The sequence below is a fragment of the Pongo abelii genome, chromosome 12 (genome assembly GCF_028885655.2).
Source record: "Pongo abelii isolate AG06213 chromosome 12, NHGRI_mPonAbe1-v2.0_pri, whole genome shotgun sequence".
Classification (NCBI taxonomy): Eukaryota; Metazoa; Chordata; class Mammalia; order Primates; family Hominidae; genus Pongo; species Pongo abelii.
The window spans coordinates 23,095,464-23,116,611 of NC_071997.2; the positions used below are offsets into that span (position 1 = coordinate 23,095,464).

General features: G+C 36.1%; 1 protein-coding gene across 1 annotated transcript; it reads right to left on the reverse strand.

Moving 5' to 3' along the window:
* Nucleotides 1–3,630: 3,630 nt before the first annotated feature.
* LOC112131773 (putative upstream-binding factor 1-like protein 6) lies at nucleotides 3,631–10,606 on the reverse strand. The gene is made up of 2 exons (XM_063713293.1): nucleotides 10,137–10,606; nucleotides 3,631–6,233 (listed from the first exon to the last, which is right to left on the reverse strand). Exon 2 carries the CDS (start codon nucleotides 5,739–5,741, stop codon nucleotides 4,920–4,922), a length of 822 nt encoding a protein of 273 aa, XP_063569363.1. The 5' UTR covers nucleotides 5,742–6,233; nucleotides 10,137–10,606; the 3' UTR covers nucleotides 3,631–4,919.
* Between the last annotated feature and the right edge of the window lie 10,542 nt (nucleotides 10,607–21,148).

Below are 21,148 nucleotides of genomic sequence, written 5' to 3' on the forward strand. Positions count from 1 at the left end.
GGGACCAAGAGTGGTGCTTGGTGGAGGAGAGGATCAGGACATACTCTAGAAATTGACTTTCAGGAATAGCTAGAGGTAGCCAGGCACAGTGATGGAGCTGGATCCAGTGAGGTGGGGCTGCGATTCTCCTGGGCTGGAAACCAAGAGGACTGCCCAGAGACACTTCTGTCAAGATTGCAGCCAAAGAGTATAAGCTCACTGTATCCCTGGCACTAAGGTTCTTTCAAGAACGCTAGTTGTTACTTCATGAAGAGTCATATCAAGGTATACTATTTTTGGAAAGGCATTTTCTTCCCTCTGCCCTCTTCTAAAATAAGAAACAAAGAACAATAACAATAAAAGCATTCCCTATTGATGCTATTTGTATGGAACAAAACTTGAACTTTTATAAGGTAAAGATCGGTCAAGATAGCTTTCCTAGCATCCCGACTCTAGAGCTCTCCTGTTGATTCCATGAGGTATGTATTCAATAATAAGAGCATTGACTTTTTGCTCTGTTCTGGTTCTGCTTCTGTCTCCACTTACTTTATTGGGGCCTTCGCTTTTTTTGATCCTATTGTGTCAGCCTTGTTTAATATGTAGTTTACTCCCATTATATTCTTCTCAGTATGGAATTTGATCCTGGAAGAGAATTTGGCCTAGTTATTTTAAGAGCTGTAGAAACCATATGGTTCCAGCCTCTTTTTATCTTATCCTGCACTCTTGCTTATTGATGTATGCAAACTCCCACCCTACTCAGTTTCAGCAGCTCTTTTTTAATTACCTTGCACACTTTCTAAAGAATCCTTGTTGCTGACTTGGGGAGTTCTCAAATCTACATATGTTCTGTTCACCCTCTCTGCTTCATCCTGAAAGGATTCTGATTCCTCATGGATATTGCTGTTGCACCTGATTTGTCTATGAGTATTCATATTTGGGATTTTTGTAGAGTACATTGTCACTCAGTGTTGTTGTAGATATTGTTCATGAATTTTGATTTTGTTAGTCTAGTTTTTCACTGTTTTTCTTTAGAGGTTTGGAAATGGTCTGAAAGTGTACTGCACCTCTCTATCTTTTCAGAATTTTAAGGTGCAAATTTTTAAAATGTGTAAACAAGGAATGCCTCTAAACTGGATCTCAGTGTGTTTAGCAGGTTCCATGAGTTGTGTGTAACAGAAGACCAGAACAAAAGAATTGTAGAAGTAGCTTCTCCACAGGCATCATGGCCTTCTTCTCTTTAAGTGTTTAGGTATGCTGTTTCCTCTGTCTGGACATCACTTCCACTTCCAATACTTCTTTTTTGAATTAATACTTGTTTTATCAAGGATAAATTTTGATTTAATTGCCTTGCAGAAACATTTTTATATTTAAAAAATTGTATTGTACTTTCTATCAATTGCATTGCATTCAAGGATCTCCCATTATTATGTACAAATATATATATAGTGTGTATACATACACACACACACATACATATATATACACACACATACATATACACACACCCATAGAATCAACAACACTATTTTTTAAAATTTCTGGTACTTAGGTCAAAGTTGGGATCAAATTCTAGCAAGGGTGCAGGTCTTTATGCATTGCAGACGAATATCATTCATTGAATTTTTATTTATTGAATGTAATATATCTTGTTATGTCATATGCATTACTTAAAGATTTTGTTGGAATTAAGTAAAGGAGAAATATGGATGGTGAAAGGAATAAAGGAGAAAAAATGTGAAAATCAACCTAACATTTTCTGTAAATCTACTGTGAGATAGGTACTTTATAAGCATTAAGTGTAACCTTTACCTATATTTAATCTCACTGTAATTTTTTTGTTTCATTTTTGGTTTTGTTTTGAGATGGAGTCTCTCTCTGTCACCTAGGGTGGCCCACAGTGGCATGATCTGGGCTCATTGCACCCTCTGACTCTAAGGTTCAAGCAATTCTCTTGCCTCAGCCTCGAGTAGCTGAGATTACAGGCAGTGTCACTGCACCTGGGTAATTTTTGTATTTTTAGTAGAGAGGAGGATTCACCATGTTGGCCAGGCTTGTCTTGAACCCCTGACCTCAAGTGATCTGCCAGAGTCAGCCTCCCAAAGTGCTAGGATTATAGGCATGAGCCACCATGCCTGGCCTAATCGCACTCTAATTTTATTTCCACTTCAAGAATGTATAGATGAGGTAACAGAAAAGCAAAGAGATCATTATTTTAACCAATGATATTTTATTATAATAGCAAACTCAGAAGTTCAGTTTCTATTTGTCAGTACTTGCCCTTTTTAAACCAAATAATACCATCTTTAACTCTGAGTGTCATGAAGTCAAGAATTGTACCATTCATCTGTGTGTCCCACACAAGGAGGGCAAGACTTAAAAAAGAGTAGGGGCTGAATAAATTTAAAAACACTGTATTTAAAATCACAAGCAAAGCCCCAACTGCATTTGTACATCTCACTATCTAGCCTGAGCTATAGGCCTTACTACCACTTAGTGGGAAATGTGACTTACAGTATCTTCTAAATTGGAAGTAAAAAGAATCAGATCTTTAAAGTTAATTTTGCAAACTTGAAGCGAAACAATGGGCATAATATGCAAATACATTTTCTAAATAAATTCAACCCATCAGACATCTAGAATTCATGAAAAAATGGTAAAAATGCCTAACTCCCCAGAATCTGTAAGAAAATGAAAGTGTGATGGTAAATTTTATGTGTCAGCTTGAATTGGTCTCTGTAAAGTAGATTTCTCTCCCCAGTAGCTCCTGAATAGAACAAAGGGCAGATGGTAGAGGAGTTTGACCCTTTTGTTCCTGCCTCACTTCTTAAGCTAGTACAGTATCCCATCTTATCTTCTCCTGCCCTTGAACTGGGGTTGACACCATTGGCTTCCCTGGTTCCCAGGCCTTCAGACTCAGATTGAATGACACCTCTGGCTTTCCTAAGTGACCAGCTTGCACATTGCAGATCATGGTATTTTTTGCCTCCACAATTTTGTGAGCCAATTCTTCATAATAAAATTAGTCTTTCTGGGTGGGCAGATCACTTGAGGTCAGGAGTTCGAGACCAGGCTGGCCAACATGGTGAAGCCCCGTCTTTACTAAAAATACAAAAATTAGTCGGGTGTGGTGGCGGGTGTCTGTAATTCCTGCTGCTTAGGAGGCTGAGGCAGGAGAATCGCTTCAATCTAGGAGGTGGATGTTGCAGTGAGCCCAGATCATACCACTGCACTGCAGCCTCGGCGACAAGACACCGTATCTGTCTCTCTCTGTCTCCTCTCTGTATTATTCTATCTCTCTCTCTGTCACTCTGTTTCTCTCTCTATGCTGGTGCTACTTTTCTCTGAAGGATGATGACTAATACACTAAGGAAAAATTACATAAATATATGATAAATTTAACAAAATAAATTCGTTCAAATCGATAAACATTATAAAGTCAACTTAATAATAATAACAGTAAATAGCAATTTTCTTTTTTTATAAGTTATTTCAAATATACACATCTGCATAATATTCATGATTTTAAATTCTGTAAGCATTAGATTGAAAGTCAGAAGCTAGCCAAGAACATATTATTTTATTATTGCTTAACATTCTCCTGGATATTTTAATCTCATACATTTAGAAATTAGAGGCATAAAATGATAAATATTTTCATTATTCTCTGAAACTTATTTACCTAGAAAAAACTTATAAATAAAAATTTACTAAGATAACTAGGGACAAAATAAACACATGATAATCAATGGTTTTCATATAAAAAGTATACAACTACTTCTGTAATGCTTATACTTATGAGAACAAAATATGAAAATAGCCAGAAATGTTTAAGAGAATAAAGGTATACTGAGAAGGCACTAACCTTAGGTTGATTTTCAAACATATTAGTAAACCAAAAAAAAATTAAAACAATGTTATATTGGTGCATGAATTCATAGAGAAGACAGTGAAACAGAATAGTGTATTTATCTATATGTGTCTTTCTGTGCATCTTTCTATCAATCCTGAGTGCTTAAGGTGAGATTCACTTGCACCTGAATCAGGAGAAAATATTTGGAGCTTCAAGAATAAATGCAGATGGCACTTAGAGATGCTGTACCCAATGTCATAAGGGATTCTGTGAGGGAGCATTCAGATGAAATAGGTAAGTTTTTATTTTGTATTTTCAATTTTTTTTTTTTTTGGAAATGAGAAAGAAAAGTCTCAATGAAAGCTAAGAGTCAGACATATATATAGAAATATTGCTGCCTACTCCCAGGCATGCGAGTGACCAACTCCTTACTTCAGGGAGTGGAGGAGAGAGATATCAAGAGTACAACAATTTTCTTAAGACACCTACCCCACCTTTCATCAAATATCCCCAACCCTAGATTAAGTGCAGGAGTCCTGAAAAACATTTCCACAGGGAAGGTCAGGGTCCCAGGCTCATGGGTGCTTTCTTACTGCCTTTAGCAGAACAAAAATGAGTAAAGCAAAGCTTCTTGCTTCAGAAATATTCAGTCTAATACAGTGTGTACCCTACACCTAATCATCGCTTCATTCCAGAAGTTTTAATTGCAGAAAATTCACTGGGAAAGGGATGATATTTGCCTGTTTTTTAAGGATAAGGTTGGTATTGGCTGAAACTTATATTTATTCTCCCCAAAGAGTCCCTCCCAGGTTTGTAATCCTGATGTAAGAGGGTGCTGCACCAAGTTGCTTCTTTCCAACCTCTCCTACTTTGTGTAGAGGAGGAGAGCGGGGAAGGCAGAAAAGAGAAAAAAAAAAGCAAAGAAGTAAAAAGAGGCAGAAGGAGAGTCCCTTTTCCTTGACACGAATGGCATGAATGGGCTTTTGCGGAGAAACTCTGCCTGACCCTGGAGTCTGAGTCAGGCGGAGTCTGAGTCAGGTGGAGTCCCAGTTAGAAGTCCTCTGAGGAAGCTGCACTAGAGTCACTGCCCTCAGACATCAACTTCCATTTCTTCTCCACTACTGTAGTCTAAAGAGGTACTGCTTTCTTCCTCTTCACCATCTTTCTTCCTGTTCTCTTCTGGTTCCATGGAGATGTGACAGTTTACCCAAATAGTCTGTGATGCATCTGCTCCTGCAGCCTGGAGCCCCTGCCCCTCCCCAGACCCTTCTTGCAGACCCTTTGCTGATGAGGACTGCGGATCTGTTTGTCTCAAGTTGGGGGCCGGACCTCCTGTCATCGCCATATTCTTACCCTTAGCATAGGTCGATTCTCTGTATGCAGCATAATCTTCAGGTGACAAAGTCTTGAGCCAGAGATCCAATTTCACTTTGTATTGCTTCTGCAGCTCCTCAGCCTGGCTCTTATAATGATCCTTCTGGCTCTGCGGGATGCGCTGCCAGCGTCTGCCAATCTCTACCATGCGCTCCCTCAGGGACAAATGTTGCAGCTCCTTACTTGACCAGGAATCTTGGTGAAACTTGTGGTATCCATTCATGGGGGGTTTCTGAGGCTCTCCATGAAATTTTACCTTCTTGAAAAATGGATCTGTTTTTGGAAGAGACCTCACTTCTTCAATATTTTTCTGAACCTTCTTTTGCACTTTGGTTTGAACTCTCTTGGAGATATCAGATTTCTTGCCCTTCTGGTCTAAGTCAGGGTGTTCTTCCCTGAATCGAGCAAGTTTTTCCTCAAATTCTTGCTTTTCCTTCTGGAAATCCTGAATATATTTCTGTTTCATCTGCTCTGGGAGCTCCTTGTATTTCTCTGACAGGATTTTGGTCAGTTCCTGGCTTCTCATCCCAGGGTACATTTGGGAGTACTGGGGCCAATTCTCCTTGAAGAAGCGGATATAAGCAGTAAGGGGCCTCTTTGGAAAGTCTGGATGGTTCCTGCCTTTTTGGCTTTCGTTTGTATTTTTAACACATTTCTTAGCTTCCAGGACTAATTCTTTCAAAGTGCTGAATTTTCTCAAGCTGCAAGAAATCTCTAATCATTTGAGTCTGCACATTTCACCAGAAAAGTTTTTAAAAGCTACTTTTCCCCAGTCCATGTGTGACTGAGTTGAGCTGAACGTGCCGTTGTCATCAGATGGGAGATTATTCTCCATGCATTCCAGTAACCTCAAGACGTCTGCATTGGACCAATGGCTTTGGCTTCTAGGCAAAGCCATTTTGATGTCTCTGGCTTACTTATAAGATCCCGGTTATGTAGACATCAGAGTAAGAACACAGAGTTCCTTACTTTTAAGAGTCAGTGGATGATTTCTTTCTGGAAGTCCTGCAGTATGTGTGATTCTGTATTTCTGAGGAGAAAGAAAGGAAAGTTACTCTGCTTCATTGGGATTGATGAAAAAAATTACACCCTATTTGCCATACATCCCTTGTATAATTAATTTACTCTTAACGATATAAATAAAATATAGCCCATTTCTTAATTAAAATCCATATTTGCCTTTCATATGCTACATGTGCAATATTCAATATCTCCACACTCCACCCCAGCCTTCTTTCTGCCAGATCTCACATGAACTGATCTTAAATTGAGTTGCATAAGGCAAACACCAGACCACTCATCACTTAAGAAGCTTAATAGAACAGAAATGCCCTGAAGACAGAGTCAAAAGTTAAAGTGGAAGGAGAAATGCCTAAACGGGAAAGACTGTTCATTCTACAGTGCCCTGAGTATGGCCGTTTTCTAAGCACAGCCCAAATGGCCATAGCTAAAGTTGCAGATGAGAAGTTAAAGATGCAATAGGACAAGCCCAAGAGCTCCTCCAGACATGCATCCAACTGTTACCTTTTTATGAGGGAATGTGAACCTGTGATAAAAGACTGAATTAAAGATTCTCCAGGACCCATGCATGGGAATGAATGCTTTCTAGTGAACCATACTGCTTCTCCTTTTAAATATCAAGGATTTAATGGCAATTATAAAACATTTCAATTTTATTTGGTTAAGTGTTCATCATCTTTAAGCCTCAGTGAAAATTTGGCTTCCTCCAGAAAGTGCCTCCAAAATACCTGGCATTTTCCACTATAGAACTTGAAAACATGGCAGATCCGATAACTACTGCTTTTTTTTTTTTTTTTCCCACCAATTTTTTTTTGCCTAAAGTAATTCCTCTGGGGCATGATTTCCCAACTAATTCTCCAAATTCTTGTAACTCTTTCACTAGTCTTTTTAGGATAATCTTCTATTCTAAGACAAAGCCTAACTTCAGTAAAATTGTGTACAAATACATACAACATTAAATTAAACCAGATCTTAAATAGAGGGTGCATAAGGAGTGTAACATGGGGCCTTCAGGGGAAAATATGCATTAGAAGGGAAAGAGAACAGAGTTAAGATGCCAGTGAGAATGATGATTTCCAATTTCATCCATGTCCCTACAAAGGACAAGAAAAGCTGAAAAACCAAACACCGCATGTTCTCACTCATAGATGGGAATTGAACAATGAGAACACATGGACACAGGAAGGGGAACATCACACTCTGGGGACAGTTGTGGGGTGGGGGGAGGGGGGAGGGATAGCATTAGGAGATATACCTAATGCTAAATGACAAGTTAATGGGTGCAGCACACCAGCATGGCACATGTATACATATGTAACTAACCTGCACATTGTGCACATGTACCCTAAAACTTAAAGTATAATAATAATAATAATAATAAAAAGATGCCAGTGGAGGTCGAAATTCTGAGAATGAGTTTCTGAATATGTGAGAATATTTTTGAGAACCATTTTTAATTCTCAGTAGAGTATAGAAGGATGTAGCCTTTGAATGATGTTAAAAATTCACTAGAAGTATGAAGAATGTTATAATATCACATGCCTCGAAACACAAATTCCTTAATATATAGATTAAAATGTTTTAAAATATTGAATAATAATTCAAGTCCATATTTGAGGTAGAAGATAAAATAAAGAATAGCTCATATATCAAATTTATTATGTGAAAAAGACTTTGGAAAATTGTTCATAATAAATGAAAATATAAATAAAAAATTAAAATTTATAAAAAAGCATTAAAATAAACTGTGAAAAACTTAGAAGAGGGTAAACTTGAAAGTTATTGAATTTTTAACCTCAAAAATCTGAAAAAAAGTCATTTCATTAGTGTCCTAAAAAAAAAAAAACTTAATAGTATAACAGGAGAGTAATTAAGAAAAAAGTAACATTCAGAAAGGAAAATAAAAAAATTAAAAAACATTTGATTTCATACTTTGTGTTTAAGATCAAAACATACTCTGAAATGGTTCAGGGATAAAAAAGATGTCAAACTTCCAAATATATTGTAAGTGATGATTATAAAAAATAAATACATAAATATAAGATGTATTCTAACTCAGAAAAAGGAGAAGTCACATAGACTTGATGTTAGAAAAGAGATGTGGAATACTCAGAATCTGAATTTAGGAAAAGAAGTACTGTCTTCCCAATTGTAAATGTTAGGATGATGTGTATAAAGCAGTGAAAATAAAAATACAGTTGTGTTTTTGTTGTTATGTGGCTCTTTCATGAGCCAAACATTTTTTCAAATTGCCAGTTAAAGAGTGTGGCCCCCCAAAACATATGTCTAAGTCCTGACCCCTGAAACCTGTGAATATGACCTTTTGAAAATAGGATCTTTGCAGATGTAATTACCTTGGTAATCTCCTAATGAGATTAGTCTGGGTTTAGGGTGGGACCTAAGTCCGATGACTCTTATCATTATAGAAGAAATAAAAGGAAGATCTGAGACATGTCAACAGTCATGTGGAGACAGAGCTCACTGGAGCTATGCTGCCACAAGCCAATGAAAGCTAAATGTTCCCATCAGCCATCAGAAACTAGTAGACAGGGAGGGGCTGGATTTCTACTCAGAATCCCCAATGGGAACCAACTCTGTCAACGTGTTGATTTTAAGTTTTAGGTTTTCAGTATGTGAGAGAGCAAATTATTGTTTCATCTGTGATAGTTTATTACAGCAGCCCCAGCAAACTAATATGCAAATGTTTTACACTTATTATTAATATCTTATTTTTCTCCTTGAATCTCTATGAGGTCATTTTATGCTTGCTGTTGTATTACTTCCATGAGAAAACTGCGACCAGGTGTGGAGGCTCATGCCTGTAATCCCAGCACTTTAGGAGCCTAAGATGGGAGGATCACTTGAACTCAGGAGTTCAAGATAAGCCTGGGCAACAAGTGAGAAACCCCCATCTCTTACAAAAAGAAAGAAAGAAGCTGGGAAAAACTAAGAATGTATACAGGGCCAGGCACGGTGGCTCACGCCTGTAATTTCAACACTTTGGGAGGCTGAAGCAAGAAGATTGCTTGAGCTCAGGAGTTTGAGACCAGCCTGGGCAACTTAGAGAGACCCCATCTCTAGAAAAACAAAAATTTAGCCAGACCCACACTCGTAGTGCCTGTAGTCCCAGCCACTCTGGAAGCTGAGGTGAGAGGATGGCTTGAGCACAGGAGGGCAAGACTTCAGTGAGCCTTGATTGTATCAGTGCTCTTCAGACTAGGCAACAGAGTGAGACCCTGTCTCAAAAAAATTAACCTTGTCAATTGTATGTGATTGCCCCCTTTTCTGTGTTAGAATACATCTTTTATTTGTTTACTTTTTACTTTTTATCATCATCACTTGTAAAATACTTAGAAGTTTAAGACATCCTTTTATCCTTGAACCATTTGAGGGTAAGTTTTGATCTTAAACATAATGTATGGACTCCTGTGACTTTGTGAAGCTGTATGAATTCTTAGTTTTTAATTTTTATTAATTTTTATTTTTTTAATTTTTGTGACATAAAAAGTAAAAAATAAAAATAAATAAAGAAATACAAACGTATAAGCTTCACAAAGTCACGTTTTCTATTTTATAGAGTAAAAATCTCAAAAAATAACAAGAGGCTTTGAAAAGAACATTCAAATAACAAAATAGATTTTGTAAATTAAAAATACCATTACATAAATAAAAACTTCAGTGGAATATTAGGAAAATAAAAAAGTGCCTTTGAGCACTTTGAAAACTTTGCAGAGGACCAAGGCTGCATACAACCTGAAGTTACAGTCAACATAGAACTTTTCATATTCTACAATAAACGTTTCCAATTAAATTCTAGATGTCATGCTATAGATAAAACTGTAAAATATCCAGGACCTTCCGCCCAGAAGTTCACAATTTTTATACACAAAAAAAAATTAAAGGAAATACTCACCTGAATATTCTATAACTGGTCTGAACAGTGCTTGCAGGAAATTCATGCATTTGGCGCAGGAGTTGGGTGTCCTCTGGGCTTTCTGGATAACAGATGTTATTCTCTGAGATTTCCACAGTCTAGCAAATTCCAAATGCCTCTATAAGTAATAATCCTTGCTTTTTGGAGGCCAAAGTATCATAGGATCCTCAAAGCCCCTCCCTTATTAGGTTTCTGCAGTACAGAGTACAAATGAAAGGATTTACCTTTCCACCATTGTTTACATCAACTCAATTCCTAATCTCTGTAAATAACCCTCTACAAACACCCTCTAGTTGTGGTTAGTGCTGGTTTATCTTGTCATTTATTTATTTATTTATTTATTTTGAGACGGAGTCACCCTCTGTCATCCAGGCTGGAGTGCAATGGCATGATCTCGGCTCACCGCAACCTCTGCCTCCCAGGTTCAAGGGATTCTCCTGTCTCAGCCTCCCGAGTTGTTCAGATTACAGGCATGTGCCACCAGGCCTGGCTGATTTTGTATTTTTAGTAGAGACAGGGTTTCACCATGTTGGCCAGGCTGGTCTCAGACTCCTGACCTCCAGTGATCCGCCCACCTCGGCCTCCCAAAGTGCTGGAATCACAGGTGTGAGCCACCATGCCTGGCTTTTGTCATTGATTATTAAACAACACCCACATGGCAAATTCATGTTTGATATTCTGGGGCCCCAAGTCTACTTTCATTTCTGCACCCACATCTGATAGTATTTTTATATGAGATTTGAATACACCATTTCATTCTTTGATAATTTCTGCCCTTTCTTCACTGAAATCTAGGATCTGCTACCATCTCACCTGGCTCATCGACATGTAAATCCCTTCAGTACTGATCAATTTCTACCGGTCTTTAGATTTGAAGATCAAAATGCTAATGATGATGATGGATGGTTTTGGAAAAGGTCAAGTAGAGCCTCAATGTCTGGCACCTATGGCTGATTTAATTTTAAACTCAGGGAAATGAAGTAGGTACTGTGCATAAAAAATATTCAGGTGATTTCATTTAAAGCATTTTTACTAAATTCAAGCTAATCAAAAAAACCTTTATTTAAATGACAACTTATTTGAATAATTTTTAAATTTTTATTTTTAATCAATATATAAAAATTGCACATATGTATGACATACAATATAATATTTTGATACATGTATAAATTGTGCATTGATCAAATTAGGGTTTGACAGCCTCAGGCTTCATCATTTATAAAATAGACTTCTGCCATTTAAAACTTTATATCTAAAGTTACCAACTAGTAATTAACTGAACATATCAAATAACAAGATATTATTTAAAAGAGCCTAAATTAATAAAATGTTTAAATACATTTTGAGCTTTAAAATACAAGAAATAAATACGACTTATTTTAGAAAAAATTTTAAAAAATATAGACAAAGGTGGATATAGACAAAAACATGTACAGGAAAATATCAAAAGGACTAAATCCCTTGGAGATTTTAATGGTAAAAGCTTGCTGATATTATTTTTAAAATTATCATCTTTTAAAAAAACATTTTATGGCCATTTGTTAATGAGAATAAGCTTCTATTGAAAGTGAAATCTTTGCTTCTATAAGAATATACTCTCAGATATGCATCTCTTATAGAGCTAACATAAATAATTATTTAGATGTCTGTAGTTACAATAAGCTTTATATGATGGGGTTTAGAAATATCTATAAAGCAAGCCCTGGGGATAATTCTAACACATGCTACAGTTTGGGGATGTAAGCTCAAACTGTCATCCATCTAGTGACTTAAAGTTTGTCTTCTACTCTAAAATATATCAACACACACACATATATGTGCACATGTAAATATATACAAATAAAATATTGTAGTGAAATAAAATACCTTTTTTTGCTTGTTAGTTGGTGTTGAGAAAAGCTCTAGCTCTGTTGCCCAGAATGGAATGCAGTGGAGCAATCATGGTTCACTGCAGCATCAAACTCCTGGTCTCAAATGATCCTCCCGCCTCAGCCTCCTAAGTAGCTGGAATAAAAGATGTGTGCCACCATGCCTGGCTAATTTTTTAAAAAAATATTTTTATAGAAATGGAGTATCTCAGTGTTGTCCAGGCTCATCTTGCAGTCCTGAATTCAAGCCTTCCTCCTACCTCAGCCTCCCAAAGTGCTGGGATTAAAGGCATAAGGCACTATGTCTGGCCTTGAAAGGAATTTTTATTCAGCCTTTTCCAGATGTTTTTGCTTTTTTCTGGTGCTAGTCCTAAGAAAATTAAGAAGTCCTAAGATAACTGTTCCCAACATGTAAAACATGCATTCGTTGGTTATTATGGCAATATTCCCTGCATGAGTAATTTTGGTGGTGAGCTTCTGTCTCATCATTTCTAGAAAAAATGTTATTTCTGTCATAACCCCTAATGCTTAGTAAAAAGGCTCTTTCTTTGTATGTTGGTCTTCTTCTTGCAAATTAGACACCCAGTATTAGCTTGTATTTCATTGTTAAGGACCAGCCCTGTGCTGGAGAGCTCTGGTTTCAGGGCTACTACTTACCATGGTACCTCATGGCTGTGCTCTTTCTTTCTTCCTTGTTCCACTTCACAACATCTCACACAGGACAAAAAGCAGAGCAGATATGTTCAGATCCTCTGATGTTAATTGAGGCCACTGTGCTTTTTGAGAAATACAAAATTTGGCCCCAAAACATCCATCCAGATTGTATACAGAGTCTATAGTGACCTCTCAAATATGACCTCCTGCTTTAACAGAATCAGTTCAGGTTCTGGATATTTTTTACCAAACTCAAGTTAGCTGCAACTGCTCGAGTTTTCATCAATTCAGATACAAAACTATTTACCTTCTTTGATTTCAACAATAAGAATCACAAAACTAGATCTTACATACAAAGTACACCTCACTAAATTGGGGGATTGGTAAATAAATTAAATTAAAAGTGGTTATTATCTATTGCTATTTATATATTTCCTTGTAACCATTTCCAATCTTGGTGCCCATCCCTCATCAGATGGTGCTTGGTGCGCCTCTGTGGACATGTCCTCTCTTCTATTTCCACAAAGGCAAAATGCTGTTTTCTATATTTAGGAATACTATCAACTTCTTGTTACTGTTGCCATTACTTCAGAGTCACCTACTCATATGTACAGTTTCTAAACTAAAATATGGCAAGAAACTTGTCAATGAAGACAATTCCATGTGAAATTTTAGGCATGTTTCTTTTTCTGCAGAGTAATTGACTGATTTCTCAAATTTTACAGGGCTAGTTTAGTCACAGCTCTTCCCTCTGAGATCTTCATTTTCTGAGAAACTAACTCTGAATCTGTGTCCTGATGAGGATCTGCCATCACACATACCACAAAGTGCCACCCATGTCAAGCATGAAAGTCTGCACTCAAACTGGCACCCACAATTGATATCACAGCAGAGAAACAACGACATAGAGCACAACTGAGAGGAAGAGCTGTCTCAGCTATGCAGCCAAATGCTTAAGACCAAATAAGGAATCCACGCCTCACACACTCTGGGTTGGAGAAGATAGGACTGCATTAGACAAGTCGGTTTTTCATTTGTTTGTTTGTTTTTGAGATGGACTCTTGCCCTGTTCCCCAGGCTGGAGTGCCCTGGCACGATCTCGGCTCACTGCAACCTCTGCCACCTGGGTTCAAGCAATTCTCCTGCCTTAGCCTCCCAATTAGCTGAGATTACAGGCGCCCACCAACACGCCCGGCTAATTTTTTATTTTTATTTCTAGTAGAGACAGGGTTTCACCAGTTGGCCAGACTGGTCTTGAACTGATGACCTCAGGTGATCCCCCACTCTCAGCCTTTCAATGTGTTGGGATCACAGGCGTGAGCCACAGCGCCTGGCCTAGATAAGTACTTTTGAGGGATAAGATGGTAATATCTGAAATATTTGGCTGGAGATGTTCTTTATATTGTTTTTACTTCCATCTCTCTGTCTGTTACTTGTATCCTATACTAACAATCAAGGCTCCTTTTGACGGAAATTATTTTAATCTCTTAGCTGTTGCCTCTTTCTGCCTATGGAACATCTTGCACACCACTGCCTGACCAGATTTTATAACTCAGCATTCAAGCAAAGCTCCTGTCATAATCTAAACTCTTCCTTATGGTATCCTTGCTTTTCAGTACTAATCTGAGATACTCCTGCTGCTTTTCTTCAGAACAAACAGCTCTTTCAATAAAGCTAATGTCAGGAAACTTGCCATGCAAATAAACACAACAAATAAATTGAAACATAATCTATTTTATTTTTTCCAATAACAAACCTCTTAAGTGAATTTATGTCCTTAATGAAAGAGTTGTTTACTTTTCCAAGTTCTGCAGTTTCTTTTCTAAATTGTTCCCATTTTCCTTATACTTTCTACAATATTCTCAAGATGCTTCATTGTTTCTTTTCGGGCCAGCCTCTCTCTCTTCTCCACTGCCTTTTGAAAAGCTGAGCAGTTGGACCTGGGAAAGATGCCCTACCAGCTGCAGGAACAATTCTGATAGAGGATGCCAATCTGGGATGATGGCACATTTTCTGTGACAGCTAGTACCACAACCTGGTTACTGGCTGCTAGCATTCTCTGCCCATCAGTGGTCTCTAGATAGTGCACTGTGTACGTCACCGGCAATAGAGTAGCTCCTCTAGTCCGTTATCTTTTCTGCAGTCCCTGTGCACCAAGAGTATCATTACTAGTTAGTTCTAAAGCTCCTCACTGAGTAATGGCAGTATGCTGCCCACTGATAGTTTGGTAAGCTGGAGCTTGTACCATCACTGCAAAAATAGCAGATGACACTGCTTTCTCATCTTCATACTTTTCTCTAATTCCTGGCTTTCCAGGTGCATGTAAGGATACACTACTCAATATTATCCTGTTGGAAATGCTCTTGGACAGTATCTGTCTTACCTGTTAAGAATCAGATATCCATGAACTGTATTCTGAGAATCTTTACCCTTTACACTTATGAAGATGTGAGTTGCAGAAAAACACTTCTTAAATCTTTGGTAGAATTCTTCTGGACCACTCTCGATATAGGAAGCTTCCCTGAATGACTCCAGCTCTGTGGAAACCATGTGGATGCTCCACGCATGATGCTACAAAAAAAATCACAGAAATTTGTCTTGATCGTCCTTTTTGATTCTTACAGGCTTCTTCCTTCCTATTAAAGTGATTGTTTTATTAATAGGATTAGGGTAACATAGTGTTCTCTGTGCATGTTTCCCAAATATGTTTGGAAATAAACTACAGGTGAGGGAAGAGACTCACAAGGGAATTCCAAGTGGCTGGGATTAAAGGATGCGTGAGTGAATAAATGATCTGGTTCCAAGATTGGATTAAAAGAAAAAAATTGCCACTGATCTCTTTTCCACATTGTGATCATATTGCCCTCTTCTCTCAGTTGTCTCTAGATTTTCTGCCTATCTCCCAGAAAATTCAGAAAGAAAGATATTTTCTTTCTGAAATTCAAAAGTAATAAAATAATGAATTTAAGCTCCCCCTATAAAATAAGGTCATGTGTGTTCCTAAAAGTTAGAAAGGTTAGAAGTATAAAATTCCAATATGTATTAGGTGACTGTCCTCAGACATTTTAAGAAAACCTCAGATGAATATCAAGGATAGAAAATTAAATCCTAAAATACTATAGAAATGTGAGATAAATGTAAAAACATTCTGTTAATTCAAATTATAAAAAATGCCATTTATTTGGACTATGCCCCAACAGACCAAATCAAAATGCAGCTATTCATGCTAAAGTTCTGCATCCCTGAATTTTTAACTACATTGTTTACCTGACTTAGTAGAAAATCAGGACGGATGCATAATAGCCAAACGCCAAAACAGGCCAGTTTTAGCCAGCATGATAAAGAAGTCCTCTATTCTTTCATCTACGGAAGAAGAGTAACCTGATGTTAACCATTTCATTTGTTGTATTATTTTGTTTCTTTGCTCCTGTTCAAGAAACCTTACAAAAACTGGCTCTTGTCCCATACCCAGCATAGAAACTCTCTATTTTTGGATGAGATATTTCCTGATTTTTGAATCACAGATAGAAGCCAATTTGATCATTTAGCTAAATTTGCAAAAATATTGTCTTCTCATATCTTCAAATATACAATGAGAAAACCCAAAGAGATATGAGAAAATCTGGCCAAAATCACACACACACACACACACATACACACACACAATCAGGAGTTGAACTGAGAACAGAAATAACATTTTCTGATTTGAAGGCAGTAGAAATTTTATTGTCTAATAACAATAACTTTATTTTATATAATCTTGAATTTTTGGTTACTAACAATAAGTCAAAGGAAAGCTCACAGGAGGACACCCGGGTAGACATTCCTCTCTGAGTCTGCAGCATCATCAACTATAGTTAGTTGAAATGATAAATTAAATTATGCTGGCTAAATGGAGAACACAAGAGAAGAACTCTATGTATGCTACTATTATGCATTTGCTTGTTTTTGCCACAAATAATTTTCCTTTCTTTTCTTTTCTTTTGAGACAGAGTCTTACTCTGGCACCCAGGGTGAAGTGCAGTGGCATAATCTCAGCTCACTGCAGCCTGCACCTTCTGGGTTCAAGGAAGTCTCCAGCCTCTGTGTCTGAAGTAGCTGGGATTACAGATGCCCACCACCATGTCTGGCTAATTTTCATAATTTTGGTAGAGACAGGGTTTCACCATGTTGGCCAGGCTTGTCTCGAACTCCTGACCTCAAGTTATCTGCCTGCCTCAGCCTCCCAACATGTCATTTTCTTTTTTTAACTACATGGTAAACACATCTTAGTTCCTTCCTGGGCTCATATTCCTTGATGTGACCTTTATGCTATGGCTTTCCCAGAATTTCATCATAGACTATGATCTCTTCCCATTTTGTATACTCTTCCTTAAAATTTCATATCACTTCTCTGGTTTGAACTACACACATGCTATGTTTCCACAGCAGTTTTTAATTTTATTTCTATGAAGAATTTTACTTCTGCCCCCCAAAATGTGACAAGGCAAATGGATCAATAACCTCTTCAGGAGGTGAGAAGGAATCTTAGGTTTCTGATATAACTGGCAAGGTTCCCAGTGTCTTACCTTAATTTTATTTCTCAATTTAGGAACGTCCCAGGTGATAATAATTATAATAGAAGTTATCAAAACAGAAGAAAGTAATAAATTTTTGGTTTAATGGCTGAGAAAATTTACCAACCTATATCTTAAATGTCCTTGGTGGCTGATACCACCTGTATGTACAAGTAAATCTAAGCTAAATAAGATTAGCTATAAAATTTTCTTTGAATCAATGACAAACAAAATTGGTAACAAGGTAATATTGAGAGTGTAATGGCTGTTGCTTATGGAAATTTTAGTGTCGATAGAGAATGCTCAGGAACTTTAGGTGGAAACAGAAAGGAAAATTGAGTTGAAAGCCCAGAAGGTAAAATTCCACAATGTGAGATCACTTGGAGAGACACAAATTTCAGAAGGTGATAGAGTTTTCCTGTTACTTAGTAAAGTGCTACAAAAAATGTGTGGGAGGAGAAGAGAGAAAGTTAACTAAGCAGTCTAGGTAGTACAGACAGAAAGAATAAGGAAGCATTGCTGATAAGTATTTTCATAATTTGGATAATCACCTTGATTTAGCCATCAATTTAAGAGATTAAAAGACATATAAGATCCTTCTTGCCATATGATCCTTAGTTAGCCAGTTGCTGAATGGGGAAACACTGGACACCTCGACAGTGGTGAAAAGCAGAGTGTACTTATTCCTGAATACTCATTCCCGGTTCGAACTAAAAGCAACTCTTTAGTAAAGGATCACCTGATTTTCATTGAACACAAGCTCTGGGTATTTCTTCTGCTCTGTCTGTCATTGAATTTTTTTTTCTTCTAAATCAAAGAAAAAAAAAAAGAAAAAGAAAAGGCCAGACACAGTGGCACATGCCTCTAATCCCAAGCTTTGGGCGATTGAGGTAGGAGGGTTATTAGAGTTCATGACTTCGAGACCACCCTGGGCAACATAGCAAGACCTTGTCTCTGGCAAAAAATAAAAATAAAAATAAAAATAGAAAATAAATAAAATAAAATAAAAATAAATAAAATAAAATAAAGGAAATAAAAATAAATATTTAATGTGTACTCAGCATTTCCAGATACATCTGGCAGCTCAGTGTGCTGCATGCCTAAGCTTGAAGGAAGAGGATGGGAACAGAAGTATTGTAGAAAGCACCACGTCATCTCCTTACATTCAGGTCCTCTTGCTCAGGATGTTTTTCAGTTTTCTTGCTGAACAGCAGATGGCAACAAATTTCACTTTCTTGCAAATAGAGATGAAATCCAGTTGTTGAAAGTAATAGTCGTTTTTTTGATTACCTCCTCTATTTAGATAAGTAGATGAAAAAAAATAGCCCCCATTTACTTAAAATTGGGATCTTTATTAGAGTAAACTAGTCTGTGCCCTAACTGATCCCATGAGAGGTTTTCGCTGATACTGAGTATCTGAGAGAAATGTACCCTCAGTTTTATGAGACTGAATAAATTACAGATGATACAAATTCTTTACATATTAGTCACAACTGAGCTCTTGTTTATAATCCAAGTTATTTTCTTTCCTTTTTTTGTTTTAACATAGGTTTCTCAATTTATTATAAAAATTTGCACTCTCTATCATCTGTATTCCTCTTTATAATGTGTGTTTTGTATATTTCTACAGTAAATGAGATGGAAATCATTTTATTCTTAGTGAGTAGCTTAATATATATGTCAATTTAATTCCTGACAGTCTCCATCATTGTAAGTCCTTTTTTATATTTTCTTATCACTAAGAATCTTCCTATTTTACTGGTACATGTTGGCCATCCTCTGAAAATTTCAAAATCAACCTTATAGAAGAAAAATAAGATACAATTGTTTCAAATATATAAATAATGAAAGTTCATTAGCATGTGAATCTTGACACTAATCTTCTTACGTTTTTTGACATTATCCTTTAATATTTTCTATCATATTATTCTATCCATGCTTTGGGGAAAATTTCCTAATTCTATTACAGAAAAATATTTGTTTATATTAATTCTTTTATTCTTATGTAAGGAGAATATTAAGAACTTCATATATCCAGAGCACAACAATCCATGTCTGGAACAAAGCAGGCATTTTTGTAAACATATATTCACGTACAACTTTTTTTTTTTTTTTTTTTTTTTTGAGACGAGGTCTCATTCTGTCACCCAGGCTGGAGTGCTGTGGTGCAATCATAGCTTATTTTAGCCTTAAACTCCTGGACTGAAGGGGTCCTCCCACCTCAGCCTTGTGAGTAGCTAAGATTACAGGTGTGAGCCACCACGCATGGCTTATATATACATATATATTTTGTAGCGATGGGGTGTTGCTATATTGCCTAGGCTGGTCTCAAACCTCAAGCAATCTTCCTGCCACTACCTTCCAAAGTGCTGGGATCACAGGCATGAGCCGCCATGCCAAGCCATAAAAAACTTTAAATTGTGTTTGTGTGTAAACAGTTGAAATGCGGTGATGAAGGGTGACTAAGGGGTTTATGCAGAAATTTCTAGAGAAAGGGTAATTTGGGTTGTCAAGTCATTGCCATGGAATGGGTGAAAACTCCTGGGTGTTGGCATGGCAATGGTAACCTGCTATGGCACACTGGTGGGCGTGTATTTTGGAAAGCTGCTTCTGCCTGGTCCCTGTTTTAGCTAATCCTCAATTTGGTTTGGTGTCTAAGCCCTACCTCGAAAGTCAAGTTTAGCCCCCTACCTTGAGGAGACTTGTTCGAGGCCCCACAGCAACACTCATTCCCAGGTATGGAAGACAGTGATGTTGACCAAGCTTTAAGTTTTGTTTTTTTTCTGTTAACAAGCATTTGTTAATTTCCACAGTATACTGAAGAAGTGTGTTTGATAGTGGAAACACACTAGTAAATGTGTAATTAACTGTGGCAGAACAATTATTAAAACAAAAACCAAGGGGCTATTGTATGATCGTGAAATGAGAATAGAAAGTAGGGAGTATATGTCTACATTTTGTTCTTCTATCCTCCCATCTCTTCTCTTACGGCCTGGGGGATGACCTTAAATTAAATTAAAATGAAACAAACTGCCAGGCATGGTGGCCAGCTCCTATATTCCTGACTACTCCATAGGCTGAGGGAGGAGCATCCCTTGAGCCCAGGAGTATGAGTTCAGCTTGGGGAACATAGTGAGACCCTATCTCCATTTTAAAAATTCGGTCTATCTTTCTATCCAAATATATATACATTTTTATGTATATTTATATATATCTATATTTATTTATTTATATTTATATATTTATACATTTTTATATATATTTATACATATATTTTTGTATATTTATATATTTATATATGTTTATATATACTTATATATTTATATTTATATATATTTATATATTTATATATGTTTATGTATACTTATATATTTATAGTTATATATTTATATATTTTTTTATATTTATATTTATATATATTTATATATTTATATATATTTATATAAAGTATATATTTATATATTTATATATATTTATATAAAGTATATATTTATATATTTATATATAGTATATACATTTATATATTTATATATGGTATATATATTGTATATATTTATATATATTTATATATAGTATAGATTTATATATATTTATATATAGTACATATTTATATGTATTTATATATCATATATATTTATATATTTATATATACTATATATTTATATATTTATTTATATATGTATATATTTCTATATTTATGTATATGTATATATTTATATATATTTATATATGTATATATTTCTATATACTTATATATTTATATATGTATATCTTCATATATTTATATATTTATATGTATATATTTGTATATATTTATATATGTATATATTTATATATGTATATATTTATATGTATTTATATATGTATATATTTATATGTATTTATATATGTATATATTTGTATATATTTATGT

What these genes read in the sequence shown, in the direction of transcription:
- LOC112131773 (XM_063713293.1), bottom strand. Translation starts at nt 5,741, where the DNA reads ATGTACCCTGGGATGAGAAGCCAGGAACTGACCAAAATCCTGTCAGAG.